The sequence below is a fragment of the Zootoca vivipara genome, chromosome 2 (assembly GCF_963506605.1).
Source record: "Zootoca vivipara chromosome 2, rZooViv1.1, whole genome shotgun sequence".
Classification (NCBI taxonomy): domain Eukaryota; kingdom Metazoa; phylum Chordata; class Lepidosauria; order Squamata; family Lacertidae; genus Zootoca; species Zootoca vivipara.
Window position 1 is genome coordinate 15,033,689 of NC_083277.1, and position 25,262 is coordinate 15,058,950.

The 25,262-nt window shown below is 49.0% G+C and overlaps 1 protein-coding gene across 4 annotated transcripts; it reads left to right on the forward strand.

Annotated features, from left to right (window-relative positions):
• The first annotated feature begins 1,438 nt into the window (after positions 1-1,438).
• On the forward strand, positions 1,439-24,698 carry MDC1 (mediator of DNA damage checkpoint 1). 4 transcript variants are annotated; one of them, XM_035107302.2, is made up of 15 exons: positions 1,440-1,616; positions 1,960-2,099; positions 2,619-3,092; positions 6,517-6,610; positions 8,016-9,484; positions 11,217-11,312; positions 12,238-12,324; positions 14,198-14,665; positions 16,235-16,302; positions 16,400-16,951; positions 17,872-18,006; positions 20,811-20,993; positions 22,670-22,798; positions 24,119-24,229; positions 24,338-24,698. In XM_035107302.2, the coding sequence occupies exons 1-15, from the start codon at positions 1,573-1,575 to the stop codon at positions 24,590-24,592; spliced, it is 4,305 nt and encodes a 1,434-aa protein (XP_034963193.2). In that variant the 5' UTR covers positions 1,440-1,572; the 3' UTR covers positions 24,593-24,698. The 4 variants fall into 4 exon arrangements, with proteins under 4 accessions (XP_060127161.1, XP_060127160.1, XP_034963193.2 ...); XM_035107303.2 differs by having other exon boundaries at positions 1,601-1,683; XM_060271178.1 differs by lacking the exons at positions 22,670-22,798; positions 24,119-24,229; positions 24,338-24,698 and adding an exon at positions 21,272-21,856 and having other exon boundaries at positions 1,439-1,616.
• The last annotated feature ends 564 nt before the right edge of the window (positions 24,699-25,262 follow it).

Below are 25,262 nucleotides of genomic sequence, written 5' to 3' on the forward strand. Positions count from 1 at the left end.
CTAGGGAATAAAACCAAATACTTAGAACAAAGAGCTAAAGCTTTCAAAGGAATATTTATTCAGCTTCTTCTAAAAGCCCAATTCAGGAGTGTTCCGAGGGGTGGTGGTGGTTACCCACTGGTTCAAGTTAATCAAAGCAATAACAACAAAAAGGAGAGAAAGGAAAAATATTAAAAGAAAAAAATTATAGTAGGGAGGATTCCAAGTTTTTGGCAGGCCAGTTTACCCAATGTATCTTGGATAGAGTATAATTAGTGTCTGCAATGGCGATCAAGCCAAGTCCTTCAATATCGTTCACAATTCCCTATCTGAGACATCAAGTTCAATGTCTCATTGAAGAAAAAAAACAAAACTAATTTTGGTGTATCAAGTTCAATGTCCCAAGTTCAAGCTATAAGTTCAATGCCCTGGTTCAAATAACCAAACCAAACCAAAATTATTTAGCAAAATTCAACTCCCAAAACTGACCTGGGTGCTCAGATCCCCAAGCGGTTTTTTGTTGTTTAGTCGTTTAGTCGTGTCCGACTCTTCGTTCAAATAAGTGCAAAGAAATGGTTTTTGTCTTCACACCACCACCAAGAAACTGACCTTATAAAATAATATAAAATAAGATCCAAATCAAGTCTTCTATCCAGGTTCTTTTTTATAGTTATTTAATCCTTTGGTATTAAACAGTCATAAATCGATCCAAATAGGAGTTTCTTCAGCATTGCGGGGTTGTTGTTGTTTTTGGAGCGGCAACCACCGCTGTCGGCTGGAGCTTGAAGCTTTTCTTCGCTGGGTTCTGTTCGATCCATAGCTGCCAAGTTTTCCCTTTTCTCGCGAGGAAGCCTATTCAGCATAAGGGAAAATCCCTGTAAAAAAGGGATAACTTGGCAGCTATGGTTCGATCAGGCACCCCCAAACTCGGCCCTCCAGACGTTTTGGGACTACAATTCCCATCATCCCTGACCACTGGTCCTGTTAGCTAGGGATCATGGGAGTTGTAGTCCCAAAACATCTGGAGAGCCGAGTTTGGGGGTGCCTGTGTTAGATCCTTTGCCCGGGCGGCTGGATCTCGCCCCTCCCTCCCCTCTGCACCTTTTAGAGCAGCTGGGGATCGCAAGAGGGCTGGCTTCTCGGGCAGCAGGTCCCCGAAGATCCCAAAGTGATCCCCTCTGGGTTTTTTTTAGGGGTACGCAACATCCTTTGCGCTTCCCCTAACCTCTCGCGAAGACCGAGCCTGTCGGAGAAATCAGGATCAGCATTCCCGCGGCAGCCGGAAGTGATAAAACATAATATTTATCCTTTATTTTTGCATGTGCAACATTCACTTCCGCATCCGGGCACACGCAGTGCAACCGGAAGTTGAAATCTTTGTACCATGTTCCTATAACTCTATGGTTGTGGTGCCTGTGTGGCCCTCTATCCCGACGTTTCTCCTCTCAGTGGTCATTCTCTTCATTCCTACCGAGCCTGCCATTCGGCTCCCGGGCAAGCGGGGGAACCGTTGAACCCTCTCCGTTCTCCCTCCCACCGGTGAACAGACCAATGGAGAGGAGGAGAGCTTTGAAGTGGCGACGCGGCTGACCAATGCAAAGCAGCCGCTTCCGAGAGAGGCGGGTCGCATGTAGAGAGTGAGCGCTGGAGCCCAACTCCTGGGGCTTTTGCTTGCAGAGACTTCTCCCGCGTTCGGTTTTAGGGGTTGGTGGCTTGAAGTGGTTTATTGGTGGTGGTTGGTGGTTTATTGGCGGGGGTGGCAGTGGGGCGGTGAAGCTTTAGGATTGAAAGGTGCAAAAAAAAAAGTTGGTTGGGAAAATGGGTTTGCGGGTAGGGTGGAAAATTGAGTGGAGGGGGCGTTAGAAAATGGGGTTTTCTGCAGGATCAGAGCAACTGAGATCTGGGGAAGGGGGCGTGTGTGTGTGTGTGCGCGCACGCCTGCCACGATACGAGGTTATGACTCCTTTTTATTTCTTGCAGAATGGATCTAACGCAGCGTTTGGTCTGGGATGAAGAAGGGGATCCTGACGATTCCTCCGATGGGGCTGGCGACTCTGGGAAGCCCCCCAAGCCCGTGGGGCGCTTGCGCCTCCTGAGCGGCAAGTATGGCCCCGAGAAAGGTAAGGACGGTGCCCCCCTCCGGTTGCAGTTTTCCTAAGAAGCGCTCAAGCCTTTTTCCGCTGCGTTTGATTGGCTAGATTGCTGTATTCCAAAGGCTGGGTATGAAGGGTTATGCATCTCTGATCTGTTCGAGGAGCCATTTCTATCTTCTTTTGTACAGAAGAGAACAAGGGAAGGTGTGTTAATATTTCAGAGAACTTGTCTCCTCCTCGGGATTCCTGCTACCCAAGGGCTGCTTCCTGGTTTTCATTGTGGAGGTTGTGTGAAAAGGTCATCCGAAACGACACACCCCTTGAAATCTGGTTGGCTGATGCCATTTTGGTGGCAGGTGACGAAAACGTAGCTTTTGGAAATTATGCCCAGCTGAGCTATCTTTGATACGCCAGAGTTTATACGTATTTTTATTTTATTGGCCTACGGTGGTTATTTTATTGAAGTTATTACTCCCTGCCCCGAGTTCTTTGGATGGAGGGCAGGATATAAATATTTTCCAGTGATTAATCAATTAACCCTTTCAGACTTCTGGATCTACCCTGGGGAGAATGTCATTGGCCGTCTGGAAAGCTGTCAGGTCTGCTTGCCCGCCGCTTCAGTTTCCAAAACTCACGCTGTGATCGAGGTTCCTTCCCACAAGGGACCCCACCTGTTGTATGACCAGGGAAGCCTGAACCGCACACGCCGGCAGCGCATGGTGTTGACCCCCCATGTCCGATACAGCCTTCAGGATGGAGACGCCCTGCTCTTTGGGGACGTGGGGTGCAAGTACTTTGTGCTGCTCCCAGGCGGTCCCGATGAGTCTCTCGATGAGTCCGTGGAGGTGCCACCCACGCAGAAGATTGGGGAGGTCGGTGCTTTTGCCATTGAGGAGACACCCGCGCCGGGGAAGAGGATGGCTTTCGGAGGAATCCTGGTGCAAGATTCCGACAAGGAGGAAGATGAGGAGGAATTAGTGAATGGGGCAGGCAGGAGCCGACATCTCCCAGCAAGTGATGGTAAGTGGGGGGTTGTGAAGGGGGAGGGGATCTGCCATACTGCCCACCTGGCAAGATGGATAAAAAAAACGATGATTTATTATTATTATTATTATTATTATTATTATTATTATTATTATTATTACAGTAACAGGTTTTTTAAAACTTAAATCAGGTTTTTAAAATAAAATGCTTTTGGAGGAAAAAGCTTTCTAAATATAGTTCTCTATTTAAGTTACATTACAGTCAAGAGGCTATTCATCAGGAAATAAGGATTTGTTTTAAGTTTTTTATGTGTGCTAAAACTCAGCCTAAGTTTTTTTTAAAAAACAACAACAACAATCAAACCACATCAGTTAACAAACATGGATACATATGCTATAATGTTATTGCTTTAGTTAAACAAATTGTTTAAATGTTTATTAAGGAAATGATTATTTTTCTCCTTCAAATAAAGTACAGCAGGAAAGTTGTCCAAATGTAAACAGTTGACTTATTAAACCTCACAGTGATTTCATAATTATCCTTCTATGTATTTCTAACAGTAGAACCCAATCAGTAATTTTTGATATAACTGTGAAAACGGCTCTGAAAATTTATTATTCCGAAATTGAAACCTTCCTCTGGTTGTAAACGTTAAGATTATACCAACAGGAATGAGTCTGTCTGTAAAAATAAAAATAAAAATAAATAAATAAATAAAGTCTTACTGCCTAGTGATTTAAATTGTGATTTAAATCGATTTGATATAATAATAATAATAATAATAATAATAATAATAATAATAATAACAACAACAACAATAAGAATAATTTATTATTTATACCCCATCCATCTGGCTGGGTTTCCCCAGCCACTCTGGGTGGCTTCCAACAGAAAAATGAAATAAAATAAAATAATCTATTAAACATTAAAAGCCTCCCTAAACAGGGCTGCCTTCAGATGTCTTCTAAAAATCTGGTAGCTGTTTTTCTCTTTGACATCTGATGGGAGGGCGTTCCACAGGGCGGGTGCCATCACAGAGAAGGCCCTCTGCCTGGTTCCCTGCAACTTGGCTTCTCGCAACGAGGGAACCGCCAGAAGGCCCTCGGTACTGGACCTCAGTGTTAGCCGCCATCCATCCTCCAACCGCCTCCAGGCACTCACACAAGACCTCCACCGCCTTCACTGGCTCTTAAATCAAATCCACCCTGCCACCTGCTCTCCCAGTGGTGTTGCCACTTACGGTAACTGCAAGAGATGGGTGGAGAGGCCCACCCAATGACAGTCACATTGGCAAGAGTGCCAGGTTGGCACCAGTGGGTTCTGACCTCCCAGTAAGTAGCAAAGATGCCATTGCCAGGAAGGCAGGTGTGCAGCATCACACACACACACCCTGTTAGGATTCTTTCCTTGTGTTGCAGTCATGGGATTGTTTATATCACATGACCGTGTATGTTTTCAGTCCACGTTGTGGGAAGTGACGGAGACAGGATGTTTTAATTACTGTGTTTCTGTGATGTAGGATTTTTGTCCTTAGTTCTTTCGCTGATGAGGAAGGAGCTGAGTTAGAATGCTCCGAGTGTATTATATGTAAATAAAGTAGTTTAGCCAAAATGCTGCGCTACTGAGCCTCTTACGCTGACTGCCCATACTCTGCTGTTCCTGAAGTGCGCTGATGCCTCTGAGGCATCAGTCGCTGTGACGTTCAGGCTGGAGAAAGACTTTGAGTCTCCCGAACGACCGACCAGGAGGGAGAGAGCATGCCGGCCAGGCATGTCTCTCTGCCGGATTCCTACTCGTGTGTACGACCTCCTGACACCCACCCCCGGTCAGCCATTCCTGTAGCAAGGCGGGACGTCGGCAGCTTGGAAGTTACGCACTCCGGAATTCAGCTCCCTCCTTTTTGAAAAAGAATGCAGCACATTCTTAATTGTAGTGTGTTAGATGTATCGATCGCTGAAGAAATCAAGATGGCATTTTTTTTTAAAAAAAACAAAAGAATGGAAATGGTTTAAGTTGAATAATAATAATAAAAAGTTATTGAATTTTCACCGATAAATTGTAAACGGATAAGAATATTGGCAGGATTATTGTAATAACCTGCAGTTTCATAAGGGTATATATTTAAAGAAGAAGCATAAATGAGCATATTAAGTTAATTTGGATACGCAGAAGATATGAAAAATAAAATTAGGGAACCACAGAAAGAGGGGGGAAGGAAGTCAAGCTTTGAAATGTCAAAGTGATTGGAAAATTAGTGAAATGTATAAGCTTGAAAAGTATACACACACACCTCGTATTTTTCGTTCCATAAGACACACTTTTTTCCACCTTAAAAGTAAGAGGAAATGTCTGTGCGTCTTATGGAGCGAATGCGTGGTCCCTGGAGCCGAATTGCCCAGGGGCGAAAGGCAGATCGTGCTTTTTTTTTTTTATAAAAAAAGAAAGAGCTAAAGGGAATGAGCCATTGAAATGAACCCATTCAGCAGCTGATTGCAAGAGATCGGGAGGGAGATAAGGGAGCTAGCTCCCTTCACAGCCCCTCCTGGCCCCTTGCCTAGGCCTCAATTGTTCTCTGCAGAGGGAAACATGTGACTGGCTGATTAGATTATCTGTCTGGAAACTGTAGAAATGCAGAGAAGCTGCAGAACTGTGAGTTGAACCCCATAAAAACAGGATTTTTTCCCCTTTGCAAGGAAACTTTGCAACTTGAGCTGATCCTAAAAAAATGGAGCTTTCCCCCTTTGCAAAAAAGATGCACAACACTGAGCTGACCCCCCCCCCCATGGGGCTTTTCCCATTTGCAAAAAAAGCTGCACAACTTTGAGTGGATCCTAAAAATTGGAGCTTTCCCCCTTTGCAAAAAAGATGCACAACACTGAGCTGACCCCCCCATGGGGCTTTTCCCATTTGCAAAAAAAGCTGCACAACTTTGAGTTAATCCTAAAAATTGGAGCTTTCCCCCTTTGCAAAAAAGATGCACAACACTGAGCTGACCCCCCCCCCCATGGGGCTTTTCCCATTTGCAAAAAAAGCTGCACAACTTTGAGTGGATCCTAAAAATTGGAGCTTTCCCCCTTTGCAAAAAAGATGCACAACACTGAGTTGACCCCCCCCCCCAAATGGGGCTTTTCCCATTTGCAAAAAAGCTGCACAACTTTGAGTTAATCCTAAAAAATGGAGCTTTCCCCCTTTGCAAAATAAGCTTCCTCAAATATTTAATTGGGGGGGGGGCACAAATGCACCTAGGGCTCTAGGAGTTGGCTGCTATGCCTAGGACAATTCAAGAAAGCAAAATATTTTTTTTTCTTGTTTTCCTCCTCTAAAAAACTAGGTGCGTCCTGTGGTCAGGTGCGAAAAATACGGTACATATATATATGATGTATTGATTGCAAACAATTTGTTTAGGTTCCCTATCCCTGCCGTTCCTGATTCTTTAAATTTCCTCTGTCTTCCTCCCTAGGGTCAAACTCCTCTATCAAAGATGGTGCTAGAGGATGCTCCGCTTTGAGTTCCTCTGTGTTCTTCTCTCCCTCTGCTACTGTTGTGCCCGAAAGGTAATGCTTTTTTCTAGCTGCCTTTTTTCAGTGGAAGCAGGCCTGGAATATGGCAGTCCCTGCTGAAGAAATGGGGTATGTAAGCATTGTGGGAAGGATTAAACGTACCCGTGGACTGATCCGTGGTTCATAGCAATGGTAGGTAGAAATGGAGCCTCCATGTCCAACGATGGTATATCTTCAGTTAGCAGACCCCTGGAGGCATCAACAGGGGGTGGTGTTAATTTTTTAATTAGTGCTAAAACACATTCCCAGTTTACATACATATTTTTAAACCCTTGGAATGCTCCTTATATGAAAGAGTGTTAAGAGTAATAGAGCTCAAAATTTATTTATTTTTTTAAAAAGTGGGGAATATTTTTGCTCGCTGCCATTTCCGTACAGGCAACCCACCCCACCCCCACCCCGCCGCCATTTATGTGTGTTCAGTATATGCGCAACGGCCCATACAAGCATTGCACCAAACCCGGAAGTAACCCCAAAATGTCACAAAAATGGGCGGAGCAAACTGGAACAAGGTGTTTGCAGGCTTTTCTAATTGTGTTTCAAATATACGCAATTTCTCTTAAATGTGCAGGGCCTCGGAACATAACCCCCACGTAAACGGGGAGTTGCCTGTCATATTTCTCTCTCTCCTCCTCCTCCATCATCCATCACTTCAAGTCTATACTTGTAATTGCAACAATATGATAAATGCTATGGATTTCAAAATAGCATTATTATTTATACCCTGCCCATCTGGCTGGGTTTCCCCAGCTACTCTAGGCGGCTTCCAACAGGATATTAAAAGCTTATGATAAAATATCAAACATTAAAAGTTTCCCTAAACTGGGCTGCCTTCAGATATCTTCTAAAAGTCAGATAGATGTTTATTTCCTTGACACCTGGTGGGAGGGCGTTCCACAGGGCGGGCGTCACTACCGAGAAGGCCCTCTGCCTGGTTCCCTGTAACCTCACCTCTCGCAGTGAGGGAACCGCCAGAAGACCCTTGGAGCTGGACCTCAGTGTCCAGGCTGAACAATGGGGGTGGAGACACTACTTCAGGTATATTGGGCCGAGGCCATTTAGTGCTTTAAAGGTCAGCACCAACACTTTGAATTGTGCTCGAAAACATACTGGGAGCCAATGTAGGTCTTTCAGGACTAGTGTTATAGGATGCTAATAGGACCAGTGGTCAGGGATGATGGGAATTGTAGTCCAAAACATCTGGAGGGCCGAAGTTTGGGGATGCCTGTGATATATGGTCTCGGAGGCCACTACCATCAAAAGCTTTATCCACCACGAAAATCTGTTAGATTCATTGACTAAGATAGCTGTAAATGGGTCAGAGCCCCAGGTTCTACAGTGGAGGGACTTGCTGTGAGTTTTAATTCCCCCCCCCCCGCTTGTTATTTGTACCCCGCAGTGATGAAGAGAGCGAGGAACCCTCTGGCAGCGAACCGCCTTGCCCATCCCTGCGCCTGTTCCTTGAGAGCCAGGATGGTGCACCAAGCCAAGAGGGGCATCCTGTTCAGCCAAGAACTACAGAGACGGGAGCAAAGTCCGGCGACTCAGCACCCCCTTCGGAGCCGAACCTCGTCAGTTCCGACCCGGACAGCGATACTGATGTGGAGGATGAGCGGAGGGCGGGCAGCACCCCTGAAACGCCGAAGTCGGGGGGCCTGAAGGAAGGTGGCTGGGACTTAGAGGTGGGCAGTGACACGGATGAGGAGGAGCCGGCGCTGGGGGCTCCAGACGCTGCCTGTCGGAAGAGCCACCAAACAGTGGAGAGCGCCACAGATATAGAGCGAGCAGAGAGCCCTGGGGCTGTGGGCTTGCAGGCGCACCGACCGGTTGAAAATGGAGAAAGCGACACAGATGCAGAGGAAGGACTGGAGAATCCTGGAGGCCTCGATCCCTGTCCCATAAAGGAAGGGGTTGGCTGCAAAGGGGCCAACGGTGTCGTGCATCCTGAGAGCCGCCAGCCCAATGAGAAAGGGAGCAGTGGCGCAGATGGGGAAGAGTCAGGAGCTAACCCAGATGTGCATGGAAGGGGGACTAAGAAGCCTGCTTTGGAGGACGACAGCGACACAGATGTGGAAGACCCGTCCCTCGACGTGGAGGATCCAGCTGGCATTCCGAAGACCCACGAGGCTGCGGGGGACAGCGGTGGCGATACAGATGTGGAAATGGCCGACTTGGCGCTGGGGAATTCAGACGTTGCTCTCAGCCCCCGTCCGTCAAGCTGCAAGCCCGTCGGGACAAACGCGGGAGAGATCTCCATCGAGGAGGCTGCGCTGCCGGGCGACAGTCACCCGGGCAACGGTGTAAGGGATGGTGCTGAATCCCAGAGGAGTCGTGAAGCTGCCAGTGGACGGTCCAGCGATTTCGGTGGGAAGGAGCCCCTGGGGAAACCTGAGGTTGTAGATAGTCAACGCTTGGCTGCTCTCTTTGTTGACAGCGATACAGATGTGGAAGAGGAGGAGGAGGCTGGAAATCCAGATGTGGGCCCAAACGAGGACCACACAGCCGCTGGGCTCAGTGGAGGGTGTATCCCTCTTGAGAAACCAGACGTTTCTGGTCCCCAGAAGATCCCCAGAACCGTTGAAGGAGGGGACAGCGACACAGATGCGGAAGCGGCGTCTCCATCCCACAAGGACTCTGTGGCTGAAGACAGCGATACGGACGCGACGGAGGGAGAGGCTGAGCCGTTGCCCGGGAAACCCTTGGAAGAGCAAGACACGCAGCTGGTCCCCGTGAAATCCTGGCCGGATGGGAAGAAGTCGACTGGCTCCGCGGTGGAAGCGAGCGCCGGCCGTGAACCTTGCAAAGAGGATGAAGATACAGGCGCAGAAGGAGAGGAGCCCCACCCAGGAGAAGACAGCAACACGGATGGTGGGTGTGAAGTAAAGCGATACGAAAAACTGGGTCTCTCTTTCGACTTGGAATACACCTGAGATGTGGTACCAGGTTTGCGCTTGTGCAGTTGTCCTGAGCAGGGCCTTGCACAAGTCAGGTGCCCTTTAGATTCATTTTACGGTGGTACCTTGGTTCTCAAACTTAACCCGTTCTGGAAGTCCATTCCAAAACCGAAGCGTTCCAAAACCAAGGCACGCCTTCCCATAGAAAGTAATGCAAAATGGATTAATCCGTTCCAGACTTTTAAAAACAACCCTTAACACAGCAATTTAACATGGGTTTTACTATCTAACGAGACCACTGATCCATAAAATGAAAGCAGTAATCAATGTACTGCAGGCACACAATCAATCAGTCGTTAGCTGAACTGGGTTCCACACAGTCACAAAAACAAAACAAAAAAAAGAGCTGCAAAAACAAAACCACAAAATAAATAGCAAAAACAGACAGACCTCAGCGTAACACTCAAAACGGAAGTGTGGCACTCAAATCGGAAGCATAACACTCAAAACGGAGCACATTCGACTTCTGAAAAAAGTTCGCAAACCGGAACACCTACTTCCGGGTTTGCAGTATTTGGGTTCCAAGTTGTTTGAGTACCAAGGTGTTTGAGAACCAAGGTACCACTGTATTTTATTTAGACTACTTCTGTCCTGCATTATGGGCCCCAGAGAGGTATCCATGGGGAAGCAGGTTTGTTCAGGCCAGGCAAAAACATCTGGAGGGTCGCAGTTTGGGGATGCCTGGTTCAGGCAGTATATTTTCCTCAATTCCTTGCTTTTCCCTCAGCAGCTCTGAGCCAGGTGTGAGGTACCTTTGGCCCTCCAGGTGTTCCCAAACTGCAACTTCCTGCATCCCTGGCCGTTGGCCATTGTACTAGGGACTGATGAGGGTTGTTCTTGAACAAGCTGTGGTGGGCTAAAGGTTCCCTGTGCCTGCTCAGAGCCAAGGAAGAGGGGCTTGGCAGCTGCAACCCTTTAATAATAATAATAATAATAATAATAATTATTATTATTATTATTATTATTATTATTATTTATACCCCGCCCATCTGGCCGGGTTTCCCCAGCCACTCTGGGTGGCTTCCAACAGAATATTAAAAACATGATAAAACATCAAACATTAAAAAGTTCCTAAACAGGGCTGCCTTCAGATGTCTTCTAAAAGTCAGGTGGTTGTTTATTTCCTTGGCATCTGAAGGGAGGGTGTTACACAGGGCAGGCGCCACCACCGAGAAGGCCCTCTGCCTGGTTCCCTATAACCTCACTTCTTGCAGGGAGGGAACCACCAGAAGGCCCTCGGAGCTGGACCTCAGTGTCCGGGCTGAACGATGGGGGTGGAGACGCTCTGAGCACTGAGCAGGAGCAGTGCCTGTTTGGGTGTCAGGTTCGCAGGTGGGACCCACCAGGAAAGGCGGCAATGCCGAGCGCCGGTGTTCAAGTCAGAAAGCCCTGCCTTCTGCCTTGGATACTCTCTTGCATTCCCCGCTGGCAATCAGTCAGTGTTGCTTAACCCACTGAGTGTGTTCTGCCTTCATTGGACTATTTTTTTCATTTCCTAAGGGCTTTTTGCACTTCAGCCAACCTGATTACCTCCCGCTTCTGTGGGAATGCCGCCATTTTGGCTTGCATATGCATGGCCGCACCCGCCTTTGACATCAGAAACAAAAAGCTCATTCTTTCCCCCTTCCCCTCTCATCCCCCCCCAGAGGAGCCCGACTTGGCTTTCCAGGACACCCAGTGTTTCTTGCTTGCCGAGACCTCCTCTCCCATGGCTGCAAAGGCAAGAGATCCCTCCGCAGCAGGTAAGGAGTTTTGCAGGATTCCGAGTGAAGCAGCTTTTGCAGGGGTAACGGTTGAGGAATCTGGCTTCTCTGGAGAAAACACGTGAGACTCTGTGTGGCCGCTGTTTGGGCCTTAGCTTATAAGCACCAACATTGTCTGTTGTTTCTAAGTGCTGGTCTTGTGCAGCCAGGCCCGTCTTAGCCATAGAGGCTAGTGGCGCGGGGAACCACAGCGCCGGGCGCTGGAGGGCGCCAGGGAAGAGGTGCGGGGGCCATGGCTCGGTAGGGGTGGCAGCCTGCCCACTGCCAGGGGGAAGGCAGGAGGAGGCGATCGGTGGCGGAGAGCCGGGCGTCCCTCCCTCCCTCCCTCCCTCTCCGGCTGGTGTGCATGTCCCGTCCGGGAGGCCTGTGTGCAGCATCAGTGTGTGTGTGTGGGGGGGGAATATGTAGAAAAGAGAGGACCTTGACTGTTGAATGCCCCCTGCCCCCCACCTACCAGAGGAAGATACACCGGGCACCCAGTAGCCCCAATTTAAAGCCTTGTTGGTAAATGTGCTTTTAATTTTTTTCCCCAGTTCATTATGAATTATTTCCCGATACTCTTTCACCCTTTTACAGGTCCAACACATTTTTAATATGCAGTGGCGCCTCGCAAGACGAAATGAATTCCTTCCGGGAGTCGCTTCGTATTGCGAAAATGTCGTCTTGCGAAGCGCGACGGAAACCAAGGAAACCAAAACCAAAAAAAAAGGAAAAAAGGTCGTCTTGCAAAGCACGGCCATAGAAAAATTTGTCTTGCGAGTCACCAAAAAAAATCGCGAACCCCTTTTGTCTTGCGAGTTTTTCGCTGCACGAGGCATTCTTCTTGTGAGGTACCACTGTATATAAAAATTGGAGCCTCTCAAAAGGTTGAACACCTTTCCTGTCTTTTCCACCCTCCACCCAGGGGCCAGTTGTGCTCTCAAAGAAGTGGCTGCAGAGGAATTTGTCTTTCAGTCTCCTTCTGTGCCATGCAGACTCCGGGCTGCGAAAGGTGAGTCCACCTTGACCCGTGTCCCCATGGCAGCTTCTTCCCCACGGTTGTCCAGATGGAATTCTTCCAGACTGTGCCACTTGCCTCAGTCCTTACAGTCTACATGATCCACCGTTTAGTTTAATGGGGTTGATTACCGAATGTCTGGGCCTGCCCTGATTGGCCATGCTGGCTGGGGCTGATGGGTATAGGGGATCCAAACTTTGGAGGGTGGTTTCAGGCATGAGGGTGAGCAAAGGGAGAAGGGGCAGCATCATGTAAGGGAGCAAAAGATCTTGCTGAAAATCTCATGGCATAAACTCTTGCAGATTAGATTGTCTTCTTCGTCAGCTCTGTTTGAATTGTCCCTATCCCAGTTTTCTTACCACCAGGAAAATATATTTGTATAAATGCACGTAAAGAGATTTGCACAGATGAACTGGGCATTAGCCCATGAAAGATTGTACAGTGGTACCTCATGTTGCAAACAGGATCTGTTCCGGCGGCCCGTTCGCAACATGAAGCGCCGCATCTGCGCACATGCGTGACGCAATGCGGTGCTTCTGCGCATGCGCAAAGAGCAATTTAGCACTTCTGCACATCCGCGCAGGTCATGGACGTGTCGAACCTGGAAGTAACCCGTTCTGGGACTTCCGGATTACAGCACGTCCGTAACCTGAAAAGACACAACATGAAGCGGACGTATCCTGAGGTATGACTGTAATAAAATTTGTTGGGTCTTTCTCTTTCTTTCTTATTTTCACACACACAATTGTTTACATTAAACCACAGTCCATATCAATACATTTATGGGGTTCCCTGAACCACCGGACTTCGCCCCACCCCTCCCATGGCTTCCAAAATTTATCTTCCCTTTTTTTCCTGCATCTAATTATATTTATCTAAATTATTACTCTTCAATTTTATCCCTTGCCGTTTTAAATTACAAGTGCTATGTCAATCCTGCTAACTTTTTATGTGCTTACAGTGTTCTTTAATATACAGTGGTACCTCGGGTTACAGACGCTTCAGGTTACAGACTCCGCTAACCCGGAAGTAGTACCTCAGGTTAAGAACTTTACTTCAGGGTGAGAACAGAAATCGTGTGGCGTCGGCGGGAGGCCCCATTAGCTAAAGTGGTACCTCAGGTTCAGAACAGTTTCAGGTTAAGAATGGACCTCCAGAACGAATTAAGTTCTTAACCCGAGGTACCATTGTATTCTATAAAGTTATGCCATTCTTTGTTGAATTCATCATCATCTTGGTGCCTGATCTTCTAAGTCAGCCTTGGCATTTCCGCATAGTCCATCATCTTCATTATCCATTTGTCGGGTCTTTTGAGTTGCTGCAAGACTCTTGGTCGATTTCCCCACCCCACCCCGTCATCACGCTAGTCAAAGGGCCACTTTAAAATGCACCTCCGTTTTTTTTTCTATTAGGCCGTGGTGAGAGGATTTAGGGCAGGGGTCAGCAAACTTTTTCAGCAGGGGGCCAGTCCACTGTCCCTCAGACCTTGTGGGGGGCCGGAGTATATTTTGGAAAAAAATAATGGACTAATTCCTATGCCCCACAGATAACCCAGAGATGCATTTTAAATCAAAGGACACATTCTACTCATGTAAAAACATGCTGATTCCTGAACTGTCCGTGGGCCAGATTGAGAAGGCGATTGGGCTGCATCCGGCCCCCGGGCCTTAGTTTGGGGACCCCTGATTTAGGGGCTGAGAATTAGATGTGGCTGAACTACATCTCCCGTCAACCGCAAGCAGCATGGCCAGCGGTTGAGGCTTTTGGAATAACATCTGGCAGGCCAAAGATCCCCCATCCCCTAGATCAGAGTCAGGGGAGAATGAACACTGTCTTGGGATCGCCTCTCTTCTTTCTCTCTGCACAGAGAACAGCTCCTTTCTGAATGATGACGACTCAGATGCTTATGCGATGGAAGCCACTCAGCCTTTCTGCCAGGACCCCGGGCGACTCTCAGAAGATCCCACTCAGGACTTCCTCGGCAAAGAGGAGGAAGATACAGACCTAATCTTGCCGCGTCCGTCCGAGCAGGCGATTCAGATGATAGTTTCAGGGTCGGCCTCTAAGGGGCAACAGGTGGCCAGCCGCCTAGGGACCAGCACCCCACAACTGCCCCGTTCTCAGCCTGCATCACAGCCAGCGGGGGGCGCTGCTGCCCAGCAGCAAAAGCAGGAAGAGGAAGCCCAGCTGATCCACGCAGCGCAGATTCCCTCTGTTGGCAGAAGTCAACCCTCGACATTGGCGAAGGAGGTCTCCGGGAGCCCAAAACAGGAGGGTGTGACAGCCCACGAAGGTAGAAGCACTGAAGTGAAGTTAGAGGCACAGAACGAGGCAGGTGAGCAGTAGGGGATGGCTGGAGGCTGGGGAGTGTTTGGTCGTCCAATAAAGAGAATCATAGAATTGTTGTGTTGGAAGGGACCACAAGGGTCCTCTAGTCCAACCCCCTGCATTGCGGGAATCTTTTGCCCAACGTGGGGCTCGAACCCACAACCCCGAGAGTTAAGAGCCCCAATTGCAGATATGGCTATCGCAAGTGTGTGGAGACACTGCTTATTGTCGTCTGACAGCAGACCCACCTCTTGCTCCCTGGATACTTCCTCTTGGAATCGCTTCCTTGCCTGTGAATTGTGTATCTTTCCCTCTCTGTGTGTATTAAATAACCACCAGCAGCAGAAGCTCTTAGGTCCCAGGGCAGGCTTTGACAATCAAAAACAACAACGCCCAAACCAGGGTAAATGCATACAATCTCCAGAATTGGGTTGGTCCTAAAAATATACAGTACATCAAAAGTCCGAGTAAAGAGGGGTTTGCTGTATATATGAGAATTGTGTGGATGGTAGGGAAGGGGTGAAGTAGCACTTGGCTATCACAGGGAAAGAGGCTGTGCAAGGCTGCCTGACGTTCTCTCTGGCTTCATAATAATAATAATAATAATAATAATAATTAATAATAATAATAATAATAAAATTATTATTTATACCCCGCCCATCTGGCTGGGTTTCCCCAGCCACTCTGGGCGGCTTCCAACAGAAAAATGACATAAAATAATCTATTAAACATTAAAAGCCTCCCTAAACAGGCCTTCAGATGTCTTCTAAAAATCTGGTATCTATTTTTCTCTTTGACATCTGATGGGAGGGCGTTCCACAGGGCGGGTGCCACCACCGAGAAGGCCCTCTGCCTGGTTCCCTGCAACTTGGCTTCTCGCAACGAGGGAACCGCCAGAAGGCCCTCGGTACTGGACCTCAGTGTCCGGGCAGAACGATGGGGGTGGAGACACTCCTTCAGGTATACTGGACCGAGGCAATTTAGGGCTTTAAAGGTCAGCACCAACACTTTGAACTGTGCTCGGAAACGTACTGGGAGCCAATGTAGATCTTTCAAGACCGGTGTCATGTGGTCTTGGCGGCCGCTCCCAGTCACCAGTCTAGCTGCCGCATTCTGGATTAGTTGTAGTTTCCGGGTCACCTTCAAAGGTAGCCCCACGTAGAGCGCATTGCAGTAGTCCAAGTGAGAGATTTCCTCTTGGGCAACAACCCTTCATGGTGGGGGGGAACCCCCTGTTTGTTCATTGGAGGATTTCTTAAGGGTCTGTCATGCGGGAGCCGGCCCTGTCTCCAAACAGCAGACCCAGTGGGGCTTCGCAGGGAAACTAGCGGTGACAGAGTCCAAACCATAGTGGGTTTCCATTTGCTTTCCTGCAACTTAGGAGTAGCTGACGAGCCTGGGAGGCTCAACTCTACGTGAATCCTCAGGGAGGGTCGAGCCGGGGTTTAGTGGGGTTCGTGTTTTGGAATCAGAGATCTCCTTCCAGCTCGATCCTTCAGTCGGCGCTGCCTCCTGGTGGCTGGAGTGGAAGTTTGCGCCACTCTGCTCACGGCTTTTCACTCTGCTTCTTCCCTAGCTCCTGTTGACGTGGAGTCGGAAGACAGGAGCTCGGCTCCGGCAGGAGAAGCAAGGAATTCTGAGCAGGTGGGCTTGGACTTGGCCGCTACAGCCCTTCATTCCTCCCTCCCTCTGAATTTCCCCGCATACCTCCTGTAGGCCTTAATCGCCCTTCGTATTACAGGTGCTGGAGGAGCCGGCAGCCTCTGTTGTTGTCCCACGGAGGCGCGGTCTGCGGTCCGCCAGCAGTGCCGTTTCCCCAGCTCCCGTACCAGAGCGACCGACCCGTGGCCATGCGGGATCTGCTGATGCGGGCGAGTCCAGGGAACCGGAGGCCCCTGTCGCCAGGCGTCAGGGGCTTCGGCGCCGGAGGAAGCCGACCCAACTTATGGGAGAGCCGGAAGAGGAGTCGGAGCCACTGGAAGAAGAAGGACCAAGCCTAGGCAAGAAGGCCAAGAACAGGGAGCCGGCAGCCACCTCGCGCCAAGGCCGAGCCAGGGGCTCGCAGAGGAAAACGGGGGCCACCAGCAGGCTTCAGGAAGGGCCACCAACGGCCGTAGACAGCCCTGGCCCCAGGGAGCGGCCAAGGCGAGGGAAACAGGGAACAGCCGTCGAGTCTGTGGAAGAACAGGAGGCCCCGCGCCCGAGGACCCGAGCGGCCAGCAGGAGGTCGAGCTGCTCTTCAGTGAGCATGCCCAGCCCAAAGGATTCTGGGAAAGAAGCCAAATCTGGGCAGGTGGGTAAGGGAGCAGCAGGAGGAAGAAGCACAGACAGAGCTACAGCAGAAGCACAGACAGAGCTTACAACAATGAAATAAATAAATAAATTGTTATTTATACCCCACCCATCTGGCTGGGTTTCCCCAGCCACTGGGCGGTTTCTAACAAAATTTAAAATACATTAAAATGTCACACATTAAAAACTTGCCTGAACAGGGCTGCCTTCAGATGTCTTCTAATTGTCAGGTAGTTATTTATCTCTTTGACATCTGATGGGAGGGCGTTCCACAGGGTGGGTGCCACCACCGAGAAGGCCCTCTGCCCGGTTCCCTGTAGCTTCGCTTCTCGCAGTGAGGGAACTGCCAGAAGGCCCTCGGCGCTGGACCTCAGTGTTCAGGCGGAACGATGGGGGTGGAGACGCTCCTTCAGGTGTATTGGACTGAGGCCGTTTAGGGCTTTAAAGGTCAGCACCAGCACTTTGAATTGTGCCCAGAAACGTACTGGGAGCCAATGTAGGTCTTTTAGTGACACTATTGGATGAGCCGGTCTCATGTCTGGCCCTAAAGATGACTGGCTAAATTGGATTTGGCCTTTTCAGAATCCCGTTGGGCAGCCTGTTCTTAAAACGAAGCCAGATGCATGAGTGTAATTGGTTTCCAGAATCCTGCCCGCGCCTTTCCTGTAGGGAAAATGCTCCTTTGCTGAGCAGTAAACCTGGTAAACCTGGCTTATTCTTGCCTCTTGTGTGAATCCTGGCTCCGGTGTGATAGTCCTTGGTAACCTGTAGGCAGGGAGAGTTGGGCCTTGACAACCAGGAGGCGGGATGTTCCTGTGGCGGGGAGGGGCTTGCGAGCCAAAGGATTGGCTAAGACAGCAAACTTTTCTGTCTCGGTGTGACCCTCTCCTCAATTTTTTTGCTTGCCTCCCTTCTCCCCAGGAGCCAGCGCAGTCCACTCCATCCTCGGGAAGGAGGTCACGGAAGCCGAGCACAGAGAGCAAGCCAGCGGGAAGAAGAAACCAGCCCCGGAGACAAACCCAGGACTCGGGGGTCTTGGGCAGTCCTGTCCCAAAGGTACTGCACACACGTTTTGGGGTGGAGGAAGAGGTTGGAAGGAGAACACCCTGAGAGGGAAAGCTCTGGGGTCTTAGGGTCTGGCACCCTTGGCATAGAAGCAGTAGCTTGTGCATATTTTTATATATTTTTTACTTAATGACTTTTTAATCCAAGCATCCACCTTCTGAACTCAAGTGGAATGTAAACAGGGGAAAGCTATCAATATTTTGTAAAAACCAGTAAGTTCTTCACCACTTTCATAGAAATATTAAAATAATATTAAAATAACAGGAATGGTTTTTGTTGCAGTCAAACAGTAATGGAGACCGATTGCACAGTTAATAGACAGGCCAAGAATACTGAGGTCAAAGGCATTGCCTCTGATAATGATAATATTTTAATCCAAGATGGCATTTGGATAATGTTTTAATCCAAGATGGCATTTGCAGAGATAACACGGACAGTACATCAAGACTTTGAAATGTCCAGACCATTTCGTATTTGTACAGAAACGTGCAAAATGCTATATGAAGTTTCGCATTGTTACTGTGAGAGCAGTTTTCTTGCATGCAGCACAATAAACGTGTGGGCACAATCTAGCCCAGGGTTCAGCACTTTTAATTTCACAATGTTTTTTTATTTTTTTGTCGGAGAATAAAGCATGTGCTTCCGTTGTTTAATGCATGTATACATTTTTGGCTAGCCACAGACCTTTCAAAAATTTGCAGGGCTTGTGCATATTGAGAGCTCCCTCGCTTCCCTCTTAGGCCAGGTGGCCCCTTGTCTGTCCTTTCCTATGGCTGTCATCACCCCACTGCCTCACTTTGGCACCATAGCTGCCAAGTCTCCCCTTTTCCCCGGGAAAACCCCTTTTTTATTTACCCTTTCCCGGTGGTCCCCCGTATCACTTCGTCTCCCGTTTTTCTCTGTTATTTTCTCCTGCCGGCGGCCATTTTTTTCCTTTCCGATTTGCCCTTCTATGGGCACCAAAAATGGCCGCCGCCAGCTTCAAAAGTCGCATCTACGCATGTCCGGAAGTGCATAGACGTAACTTCTGGTGTTGGCGGCGGCCATTTTTGGTGCCCATAGATGGACGGAGCGACACCGGAAGTTGCGTCGGCGCACTTCCTGTCTTGCGTACAAGTGACTTTCGAAGCCGCCGGCGGCCATTTTTGGTGCCCATAGAAGGGCAAAGCAACACCGGAAGTTACATCAACGCAACTTCCGGTGTCAAATGGCTGCCGGTCCTGGATTCTGCAGTCCGGAACTTGGAAGGTAAGCTTTGGCACCCCCCATCCTCGGCAGATCTGTATTCCTGCTGAGGAAAGACTATCACTTTCTCTTCTATTCATCAGACAAGTAATCGGATGACCAGGGATGGGGAAATTTGCAACCCTACCATAGCACTGGGCTCTGCCAGCCCCAGTGCTGTGTCTACTGCATTATTTTTATTTTACAGTGGTACCTCTACTTACGAATTTAATGCGTTCCGAACGCACATTCGTAAGTCGAAAAAATTAGTAAGTCGGATCCCATAGGAATGCATTGGGAGAAAAAATTCGTAAGTCGAAGCAACCCTATCTAAAAATTCGTAAGTAGAAAAAATCCTATCTAAACCGCATCCAAGATGGCGGACGGAGCTCCATTTGTAAGTAGAGTTATTCGTAAGTAGAGGTACCACTGTATTTTGCAAAATCAGTGGGGCTGGGCTGGGGCATAAAAATGGCCTTGGTGAGGGCAGGTGGGGCCAGAGTGGTCGGCCACCCCCTGGTCTAGACACAAGGGAAGCAAGAGAAGAAGGGGAGGGGATCGTAGATGGCTAGACAGGGGAAGAAGTTGTTGCTACATACTAGGTCTTGCGGTCCTTGGCTTTGCTTCGTGTGGGCCACGGGGAGGGGGGAAGTGGGATCAGGGGGCGGCAGAGGGAGAGGGAAAATAGGCTGGGCAAAAGAGAGAGAGAGAAGCCCTTTCTCCATCCACTTTTGGCTCTGGCTCATGCCAACCGCTGGCTCCGGCCTTCCATTGGCCTGTACCCCTGAGGCAGGGTTTCTCCAACTTGGATCCCTGGTTGTTGTTGGGCTGTGGCCCTCATCATCCCTGATCACCGGTCCTGCCAGCTAGGGATGATGGGAGTTGTAGTCAAACCACAGTTTGGGGACCCAAGTTGGAGAAAACCTGCCCTGAGGGAACGTGGAAAGAAACAGAGCAAAAAAATAATCGCTTCCACCACCACTCCGGGGATGGCAGGAGAAGAGTAGCTGTGGTACTCCAGATGTTGTTGGCCTTGTTCCCATTAGGCCAGCGTGATGATGGGAGTTGGTAGTCCAGCAATATCCAGGGGCCATCAGGTTCCCCATCTCTGATGTGGGTTTGGGAGATAGTAGTGCCAAAGGGGTCATAGAAAATGTCTTCTTCTGTTCTTTTCCTGTCAGCATTGGATTAGGAGCCCAATCCACAGGCCGCTGAGTGTGACAGGAAGCTTATCGGCAAGCCGTGCCTCGGTTTCTTTGTTCACGTATTTGTGTTGACACACAAAGGGAAATCAGAAGAGGTCGTGGCCCAAGTTTTGCAGTAGCGTTTCTTGAGCTTGGGTCCCCAGATGTTGTGGGACTACAACTCCCATCATCCCTGACCACTGGTCCTGCCAGCTAGGGATGATGGGAGTCGTAGTCCGACAGCGTTTGGGGGACCCAAGGTTGAAAAGGGGCTGTTCTATAGGGCTTGAGAAGCGTGGATTTGAATGGCTTGCCAGTGGCTGCATGCTGAGGGTGGGGTTATATTCCCCAGTGACTTCCCTTTCCTTCTCTTGCTGCCCCTCCCAGGTGTTGTTCATGGCCGGGACCGGCGAAGAAGGGGAGCACATTGTGACGGAGCTGGGCGGCTCCTTGGCAGAGTCCGTCTTCGACTGCACCCACCTGGTGACGGACCGCATCCGGCGTACGGTCAAGTTCCTGTGCGCGATGGCGCGGGGCATCCCCATCGTGACCCTCAGCTGGCTGGAGAAGGTGAGCTGCTTCACTTTCCTCCCATAATCCTCTGGGGTAGGGTTAGCCACCAGGGGGCCTTTCCAGGGCCAGTGGACTCCAACTCCCATCAGCCCCAGTGGTCAGAGATGATGGAAGCTGTAGGCAAACCATATCTATAGCCATTGGCTACTTCTGCTCTACAGTAGGAACGTACCACTCCTGCAGTCCGGGCCGGGGGGGGGGGCAGTGGCATTTTATTCTCCAGGGAGTAGTCTGGGAGAGAATACTGTGTATTGCTGCCTTTGATGACCGATCAGGATCCATAGCAGTGATCTGAAAGAGCGTCTCCATCCCCGTCGTTCAGCCTGGACATTGAGGTCTACCTCCGAGGGCCTACTGGTGGTTCCCTCGCTGCGAGAAGCAAAGTTACAGGGAACCAGGCAGAGGGCCTTCTCGGTGGTGGCGCCCTCCCTGTGGAACGCCCTCCCTTCAGATGTCGAGATAAACAACTATCTGACTTTTTGAAGACACCTCAAGGCAGCCCTGAAAAGGGACGTGTGTAATGTTTTATTATGTTTTTATATATCAGGCTGAACGATGGGGGTGGAGGTGCTCCTTCAGGTATACAGGGCTGAGACCATTTAGAAGGGCCATTGGCTTGATCCAGTAGGGCTCTCCTTGTGTTGGTGAACCAACGAGCAGTTGGTATCATGGTAGGGCCTTATACCTTTCTGCAGTTGGCTGTGTGCGGCGGCCTCCTTTAAGGGGAAGGGGGTGGTCCTTCAGCGGTTTCCCCTGCCTATTCTCCAACCTCCCCACGATTGAGGTTGAATCCTGACAAGACAGAAGTACTGTTTGTGGGAGACAGGAGGTAGGCAGGTGTGGAGGACTCCCTGGTCCTGAATGGGGTAACTGTGTCCCTGAAGGACCAGGTGTGTAGCCTGGGAGTCATTTTGGACTCCCAGCTGTCCATGGAGGCGCAGGTCAATTCTGTGTCCACGGTAGCTGTTTTATCAGCTCCATCTGGTATGCAGGCTCAGACCCTACCTCCCCGCGGACTGTCTTGCCAGAGTGGTGTATGCTCTAGTTATCTCCCGCTTGGACTACTGCAATGCGCTCTACGTGGGGCTACCTTTGAAGGTGACCCAGAAACTACAACTAATCCAGAATGCGGCAGCTAGACTGGTGACTGGGAGTGTCCGAGACCACATAACACCGGTCTTGAAAGACCTACATTGGCTCCCAGTACGTTTCCGAGCACAATTCAAAGTGTTGGTGCTGACCTTTAAAGCCCTAAATTGTCTCGGTCCAGTATACCTGAAGGAGCGTCTCCACCCCCATCGTTCTGCCCGGACACTGAGGTCCAGTACCGAGGGCCTTCTGGCGGTTCCCTCATTGTGAGAAGCCAAGCTACAGGGAACCAGGCAGAGGGCCTTCTCGGTAGTGGCACCTGCCCTGTGGAACGCCCTCCCGTCAGATGTCAAGGAGATAAACAGCTACCAGACTTTTAGGAGACATCTGAAGGCAACCCTGTTTAGGGAAGCTTTTTATGTTTAATAGATCATTGTATTTTAATGTTTGTTGGAAGCCGCCCAGAGTGGCTGGGGAGGCCCAGCCAGATGGGCGGGGTATCAATAAATTATTATTATTATTATTATTATTATTATTATTATTATTATTATTATTATTATTATTATTATTTCCTCTCTTTGCAGAGCCGGCAGAACTCCTTCTTCCTGGCCCCGAACAGCTTCCTCGTTTCCGACCCCGAGAAGGAGGAATACTTCCAGTTCAAGCTCTCCGCGTCGCTGCAGAAGGCCCGGCAAGCGGGAGGTGTGCTCCAGGTGAGGTCACGGTTAGCAGCCTTTGCCTTGGGCCACGCCCACAGGCCTACCTAGCCAGGTATGCACAGCAAAGCGGGCAGAGGATTTTCCCCAACGCCAGAGCTGTTGGAACGGGGTGGGGAGGACTCTGCACCAGTTTGAATTTCTCTCTGATACACAGCGGGGAAAGAAATGGATAACCCACCCACTTCGTGCAGGCTGTAAGGCCACAGCGAGTTGGCACCGTGACACCCCTTCCCTACAGTTCCTTGGGAGGTTGGGGGCAAGATCGGTAGAGGGGTCCCCTTTGGTAGTTCCGCTGCCCTTGAAAAGCAGGCCCTGAGGGGTGGAATTTCCTCCCCATAGAGGAGTGTTATAGTATTAGGATGAGTAGAAATAAAATGTCTTCCAACTTTCAGAGGAGCAGCCATATTGGTCTGTTGCAGGAGAAACAACCTAGAGCAGGCACCCCCAAACTTCGGCCCTTCCAGATGTTTTGGACTACATTTCCCATCTTCCCTGACCACTGGTCCTGTTAGCTAAGGATCATGGGAGTTGTAGGCCAAAACATCTGGAGGGCCACAGTTTGGGGATGCCTGACCTAGAGCCTTGCTAATTCTGTTAAAAAACTAACACATTTCATTATGGTGTAAGCTTTCTTTCTTTTTTCTTTATATTTCCAAATTTATACTTTTTATTAGTTTTAGAATCAATTTTACATTTCAAAATTTGACTTCCTTCCCCCTCTTTCTGCGGTTCCTTAAATTCATTTTTCCTATCTTCTACATATCCAAATTCATTTAATTTACTCATTTCTTTACCTGTTGTAAAGATGGTATATTCTTATAAAACTGCAGGTTATTACATTAATCCTGCCAATGTTTTTATCTGTTTGCAATTTATCTGTCAATATTCAATAAACCATTTCCATTCTTTTATAAAAAAAGCTTGTTATCTTGATTTCTTATTCTTCCGGTCAGTTTCAGCATTTCTGCATATTCCATGAGTTTTTGTGTCCATTCTTCCTTTTCTGGGACTTCTGCTTCTTTCCACTTTGGGGCAAGTAACATTCTTGCCGCTGTAGTAGCAGACAAAAATAAGTTTCTATACAATTTTGGTATTTCTGTCCCTATAATTCCCAAAAGAAAAGCTTCTGGGTTGTTGTTTTTTTTACCAACGTTATTTAAAACATATTTTTCCATTCATTATATATCACTTCTATGACGTAAGCTTTAATCTTGAGTCGCAGGCGTAATCCAATTCTGGCTCAACCCTTCCTCGCTAAGATTTGGGTTCCCATGCCCCTTTGACACACTACAGACCTGTCTCTTTCTCTTCCAGGGCTATGAGATCCACGTTACGCCCAACGTCAACCTGGAGCTGGAGGACATGAGGAACATCGTGCAGTGTGGCGGCGGGAAGTTCTTACCCAGAATGCCTCGAGCCTACAAGGTGAGCAGTGCGTGTTTATATGGCATCCTGTGGGGCGCTGGCAGAAATGCTGAGGCAAAAGGGATACTTGAGACCTGACTCTCAACCTTTTTTATTTATTTGCTTAAGGACAAGTGCGTTGTGATTTCCTGTCCCGAAGACCTGCCCCGCTGCAAAGCAGCACAGGATGCCAAGCTCCCCATCGCCAACGCAGAGTTCATCCTGACAGGTATATTGCAGCAGAAGCTTGATATGGATGCCCACCGGCTGGACAGGATGGGCGCCTCCTCCGTTGCCACTCCCCCGACCAGGACGAGGACGAAGAGGGCGGCTGCGGCGCCAGCAAGCACAGCCTTGCCCAGCACAGCCAAGAGGCGGCATTGATACCGAAGCGCAGCCCCGTTACATGGCAACGTTGCCTTAAACTTGTAAATAACTCTCTTGTGTTTTGTTTTTTTACCACTGTCAATAAAATGGGTATAAAAAGCAACCTGGTTCCTTTGGAATCGTGTATCTGCGGAAAAGGGAGGGTGTGCGTATTTCCTGTGGCTGTGCCAGGGGGCGGGGGGGGATTGTATGGAAGGCGAACTGTTTTCATGCAGGGCTTTCTGCAGTTCTGCCTCAGCAGGTTCAAGTTTTTTTGTTATAAATAATTTTTATTTTCGGTTAAAAACATCCCAATTGATAACAAATCCAATCCAATCACAATACAAACACGAGTTCTGAGCCCTTTCTCTGATACGTTTTGGATGTACAGTGGTATCTCGGGTTACAGACGCTTCAGGTTACAGACTCCGCTAACCCAGAAATAGTACCTCAGGTTAAGAACATGAGAACAGAAATCGTGCGGCAGCGGCAGAGGGAGGCCCCATTAGCTAAAGTAGTACCTCAGGTTAAGAACAGTTTCAGGTTAAGAACACCTCCAGAACGAATTAAGTTCTTAACGTGAGGTACCACTGTAGTAAGAAAGAGCTACCCCTCATGGTTATAAGGAAAGCCCATCTTTGACACGCTTCATTAGTACAAAAGCAATACAAGCAAGTGTGTCTAAAGG

Coding starts and splice junctions, on each gene's coding strand:
- MDC1 (XM_035107302.2), top strand. CDS start 1,573: ATGCAAAGCAGCCGCTTCCGAGAGAGGCGGGTCGCATGTAGAGA. Junction 2,100..2,618: donor CAAGTATGGCCCCGAGAAAG/GTAAGGACGGTG, acceptor TAACCCTTTCAG/ACTTCTGGATCTACCCTGGG. Junction 20,994..22,669: donor CCCTCAGCTGGCTGGAGAAG/GTGAGCTGCTTC, acceptor CTCTCTTTGCAG/AGCCGGCAGAACTCCTTCTT.